Here is a 5638-nt window from a genome sequence, read left to right as displayed (position 1 = left end):
TGTATCTGTAGAAACCCGGCAGTATTACTGAATGACCATGTTTCCCTCCCTCATTTCCCCCTGAGAGGAGAGATATCTGCATTTTGGTTCTGCAAAAAAGTCCTCCGATGATGTAATATGACGATTTTTGCATCATCGGAGGACTTTTTTGCAGAACCAAAATGCAGATATCTCTCCTCTCAGGGGGAAATGATGGAGGGAAACATGGTCATTCAGTAATACTGCCGGGTTTCTACAGATACAAAGCTGAATGCTAAATCGGTAAAGTATCCCTTTAAACACACTATCAAGAGATTAAGTGAGAAACTTTTATTTTGAAATCATTCTTTTTGCGCGTCCACAAAAAAGTGAAAGTAAAACTTAAACAAATACTTCAACTCTATCGCAGCTGTGAAAGTGGTATAAATAAACTCTAGTATCGCAGGTAAGTCGATTTGTTTTTTTAACATGCTGTCCAAAAAGTATAAAGTAATAGTAATATAACCGACTCTTTTATGATTATCTGCCTAAGTGTTATTTGTATAGAGTTATGGTTTCCCGTCTGAGAAAATTAAAGTAAAAATGATTCTAGTTCTAACTTCTTGGTATCATTCAACTAAACCGAAAGTGACAGAAATACAGATGTTACTTACTTATGTAGCTGACGCTTTTATCCAAATATTCCAAATTCTATATATGTCAGAGGTTGCACGCCTCTTGAGCACCTATAGATTAAGTGGCTTGCTCCGGGACACAATGGTGTGTCACAGTGGATTCGAACCCGGGTCTCTTACATCAAAGGCGAGTGTCTTATCCACTGCGCTATCACCACCCACTATAGCTAGCATGTAACTTACACCATGGTGCTGTATTTTAATGGTAACAAACATATGGTTTGTTCTAACACTTGCTACACGGTATTTTAAGCATAAATAATTCGTTGCTGTTCTATATACTGTATATACTAGACGTGGATATTGTTTGAGCATCTGTCTAGGATCTAATAAATAGCTATCACATGACGTTGGGATGCACGGGGTTTTTTCTTAAAAGACCCGGATCTTTTTTGAAGATTGAAATTCATAAATTATATAGATTTTATTATCATTATTATAATTTGTTTCGTTGATTTCGGATTATTTAATTTATGTCGGACTTTTACACAACAGATGGCACAGTTGTCACCAAAATAATTATCTAATATTAATAATTTGTCATAGTTTGTAAATGTCACTTTTTTAGTTAGCAATTTTGGTAAATTACTAACAACTATTCAATGAAATGGTGGCCTATGTAGAATCTAGGCGTTAAATTCAACATATTAATGCTTTTAATCTATAATTTTAAGACAGTTTTCGAAATTTGATAAAGCCAGCCAGGCAACAAAATTGAGAGAAAATACAGAGGATCAAGACTTGCCATGTTCTCAGGAGTTATTTTGTCCCTTATTCCTTCTGACCTTAGCAATGCCGATATACACACATCTATCCATGCATCTGTCTATTCCTCTATTACAGATCGATACATATATTTTTGAAATGGCTGCACAATTTAGACAAAAGCCATAATTATTTCCTCTGATATTGTGATTAAAGTTGTAATATCGATGAATGCAATTTATATTTTTTTATTCTATTATTGTTGTACACATAGGCTTAAGAATGGCTTACAGTAGATGGTTTGTTTGTAACACTGCCTAGCTAACAATACCATTAAAGAAACATTTTTGGCTGTATGGTTGAATAAAGAACCTTTAACATCCACAGAACCTTTCTGCTTTAAAAAGTTCTTAGTAGTGAAAAAAGGGTCTTTACACTACAAAAGGTAAAGAAATTGTTCTTTTAAGAACTTTTGACTGAATGGTTCTCTTTGCATCCAAAAAATCTTTATTTTTAAGAGTGTATTTAAGAATGTAGCATAATTTAAAACTTTTTTGTTTCAGATTTTCCAAATGAATGGATAGGCAATATTTGCTTAATTTGGAAATATGACAGCAGAAGATCAAGATCAAATCTTCTACTTTCTACAAAACTACAGTTGCCCTGGTGCTTAGTGCAAGCTCTTATGCAACATCATGTTACTGTGTGCTGTACTGTACTTCATGTACAGTGTGTGAGGACTTTTTGTGATCACACTGATCAAACACTACAACATATTTTTTATAGATTTCTGGCCATGTTCACTTTGAAATTCATCATTATTCTTACTGTTATTGTCCCTCTTAACTATGAAGTTTGTTGTAGTGGATGTTCCCGAGCAGAATATATGATCGACAAACAATGCTGCCCCATGTGTACTGCTGGTAAGTAAGAAAAAAATATAATCTTGTGTATTATCTTCTTGTTTAAGGACAGTGCATTCAGATTAGGAACATGCTTGTTGCAAGAATTAATGGGCTCTGCAACATGCTTTATGCAATTAATTTTCTGGAATAAGCTGTCTTGCTTTAAACCTTTACATTTTTGTGTGTGTGTGGGGGGGGGGCGTGTTGCTGCACTTTATGGACAGTTGGATAGTTTTGTCCAGGATAATTCCATATCGCCAGCCTTAATTATTGCTACACTGTTAACCCAGAAATTGTCTTTACTCAAACAATCAAGGAAAAATCATTAATATTTTCTGTTTTGAAGCCAAAGCTTAAAAAGTTTAGTTGATTTAACTGTTAACCTTACAAAATCTATTAAACCAAAACATTCAAGTAAAATTAACTTAAAATTATTAGTTCATGTTGTGAGGAATACCCATAATCCTTTGCGCCTGACTATTTTGATTATTTTCTGCTTTTTCACAAATTAAAAACTGATAAGAACTTTCTCTATTCAAATATTTGTTAATAAAATGTCATATAGGTTCAAGCTCTTATATTATTGATGTTGTTTTGTTGTAAATGATAATTTTGTGAAGTCACCGTTCAGGTGATCAGTGTTTCCATACATAAACCCTGTTCAGAACATATTATTGTATTTCTCTCCACAGTACTGACAATGTATGTCAAAACACATTTTTTGTGTGTTTCTGTGGAGAATCATGTTTATTCAATGATTGACTCAAAGTCAGTCATTTTAGTTATAATACCATTTATAACATCAAAAGTAATATAAAGTGATAAAAACTAAAGTTATATGCAACAGGTTTCCTTACACATTTCTAGTAATGTCATCTAATCTGGGTTAAGATTGCAGGAATATTGGAAGAAATTAAAACATTAAGGACATTAAACTTAAAATTAATTGTTATTTCAACCAGGCAAAATCAACTTTTTTAGGGCAACGAGTTTCCATAAATTTTTTAGGTTCAATCAACCTGTATGGGCTTACAGTGTATTGTTAATAATCTTATAGACCTGACAGAAATATTAGTTTAGTAATAAAGGCAAAGGGTAAATTAAGGGGACCTGCATAAGGAGCATTAACTGTAATATGCATGAAATAGCATAGTAGTGTATATTATATACTATACATATAGATTTGGAATAAGTTTACTAAGAATGACCTAAAAAAATTCAGCATGAAGTTAAAACAACTTGGTTTTGCAAGTCAATTCAGCGTACTATTCTAAGTTTTGGCTTGTGAAATAAACCTTGTTTAAATACTACATTTTTAGCTCTTAAGTACAAGTCAACTTTTACATGTTATCTTTGTAGGAAATTATGTTCTCTGGCACTGCACAGATGATGCAATCACAACATGTGCACCCTGCCCTGAATTCACCTTCATTGATGAATCGAATGGCCTCACAAGGTGCTTTCCTTGCAATGTGTGTGATTCAGGTAATTTTTCTTTAATTTTATTTGTATTTTTTAAAATGGGACACAACAAACTTAGTATTGCTTGACGGTGAAAAATCACGTACTTTAATTAAAGATTTTCGGTCACTGGAATTGCAAGAAAAATTATCCAGTGTTGCTCCAGTGATTCAGTGTAGCTGCTTGAAAAATATTACACTGTGTTTTGCTGTAGATGCAATGCTTTACAATTTAAAATGCAATGCTTTACCAAATTTACTGACTCATAGAACAAGGTTTAAGAGTGAATAAAGCCTGTACTAGATCTTCGAATACTGTTTGTGGGCCACTGGAGGGATTTTACTGCATTGCCAAAACTAAAGGCAGCTGCACGTTAGCTGTGGAGTACTCTAAATGTAGCCCTGGAAAATACATCAAACAAGCAGGTAGGCAAAACAAATATTACACAAATAATAATAAACTGTGAAACTTTGTTTACGGTTCAAATATGAAACAAATCAATTAGACAAGTTGAATTGTTTATTGTTGAACTTGATGCAATAGAAGAAACCAAATAAAACTACACTTTTAGAGATACTGGATATTATTTTAGACAGACAATGAAAAATGAATGTTTGTAGTATGTATTCATTGTCTCTGCAGGTACTGCCTCCACAGATACTGTATGTGATGACTGTGTAGGTGAAACATATTCAAATGGATCTTTCTCATCCTGTATGACACACACAAAGTGAGTGTTGCTGATTATGTGTGCTGTTTGTTATCATTTTCAACAAATCTGATGCTGGATAACGTTTACAGATGTGAGGCCTTGGGGCTTACCGAAATAAAACCAGGAACACATTCATCTGATGCTAAATGTGGAAACTCAACTGTTGTTTCCACCATCATCACAATTATTGTCATAGCAACTGTTATATTATTTGCATCACTAATCATATTTGTATATATTTGGAAGAAAAAATCTTGTAGTTCAGGTAAGCTTTATTCACTTTGTAAAAATATGATGTAGTGTTGAGGCATTCATATGTCATCTTCTCCTTCTGGGCATTTTATGTAAATTCAACAAACAAATGAAGTAGTTTGTAACAGGTGTTATGGACCATAAGAAGTGAAAAGTTGGTTCAACTTAAAAGATTACTTAAATTGGTAACACTAAAAAAAATAAGTTCATTCAAGATCCAACTTTTCACTTTTTACAATGTTGACATTGTTAGACTAATTGGGATTTTCTTTAACATCTACAGCAGCTTTAACATATTAACACCATTACATAAAAATCTATTAAACTGCACAAATTAAACCTCATGTAAGTCACTGTGGCCAAAAAATTGTGTGTGTGTGTGTGTGTGTGTGTGTGTGTGTGTGTGTGTGTGTGTGTGTGTGTGTGTGTGTGTGTGTGTGTGTGTGTGTGTGTGTGTGCTTAAGACCAAAAAATAACATTATTTTGAACAGAGATTAGAGTGATTAACAACAAATCTGTTTTGCCTATATTACTGTATGACTTAATTGACTAATTTTTCTTATACACAGAATACACTGCACTAATAAAAAAATAATTACACTATTAACAATTGTATTTCTATTTTTCACATCAAACAGGGATACATGTATATTTATTTTTTATTTCTTTAAGAATAAACATTACTATTTCTTATGAAAGAGAAATAATAAAGCTATTTTTACTGTTTTAAATATAACAGTGTGTGTTTATTTGTTTTGTTTACAAGGAAACATACATGAATTTACATGAAAAAGAGAGTTTAAAAGGTAAGAGTGATCTACTCATTTTAATTTAATTAATTAAAATTAAGTGGCTTACATAAAATATTAGGCCTTAACTGAGTAAATAAAAACTCTCACTGTCTGAAACTCGTGTAAGGCATACATTCTTCTTGTTCGTGTTTTTAGAAA

General features: G+C 32.5%; 1 protein-coding gene across 1 annotated transcript; it reads left to right on the top strand.

Moving 5' to 3' along the window:
• The first annotated feature begins 1928 nt into the window (after positions 1-1928).
• On the top strand, positions 1929-5059 carry LOC129413687 (tumor necrosis factor receptor superfamily member 14). The gene is made up of 5 exons (XM_055167437.2): positions 1929-2281; positions 3623-3748; positions 3994-4149; positions 4367-4454; positions 4526-5059. Exons 1-5 carry the CDS (start codon positions 2044-2046, stop codon positions 4734-4736), a joined length of 819 nt encoding a protein of 272 aa, XP_055023412.2. The 5' UTR covers positions 1929-2043; the 3' UTR covers positions 4737-5059.
• The last annotated feature ends 579 nt before the right edge of the window (positions 5060-5638 follow it).

This window comes from Misgurnus anguillicaudatus, chromosome 5, assembly GCF_027580225.2.
Source record: "Misgurnus anguillicaudatus chromosome 5, ASM2758022v2, whole genome shotgun sequence".
In the NCBI taxonomy this organism is placed as follows: domain Eukaryota; kingdom Metazoa; phylum Chordata; class Actinopteri; order Cypriniformes; family Cobitidae; genus Misgurnus; species Misgurnus anguillicaudatus.
Note: the sequence above shows the minus strand (reverse complement) of the source record. Positions and strands in the feature narration are given on the sequence as shown.

Coding starts and splice junctions, on each gene's coding strand:
- LOC129413687 (XM_055167437.2), top strand. CDS start 2,044: ATGCAACATCATGTTACTGTGTGCTGTACTGTACTTCATGTACAGTGT. Junction 2,282..3,622: donor CTGCCCCATGTGTACTGCTG/GTAAGTAAGAAA, acceptor TTATCTTTGTAG/GAAATTATGTTCTCTGGCAC. Junction 4,150..4,366: donor AAAATACATCAAACAAGCAG/GTAGGCAAAACA, acceptor TTGTCTCTGCAG/GTACTGCCTCCACAGATACT.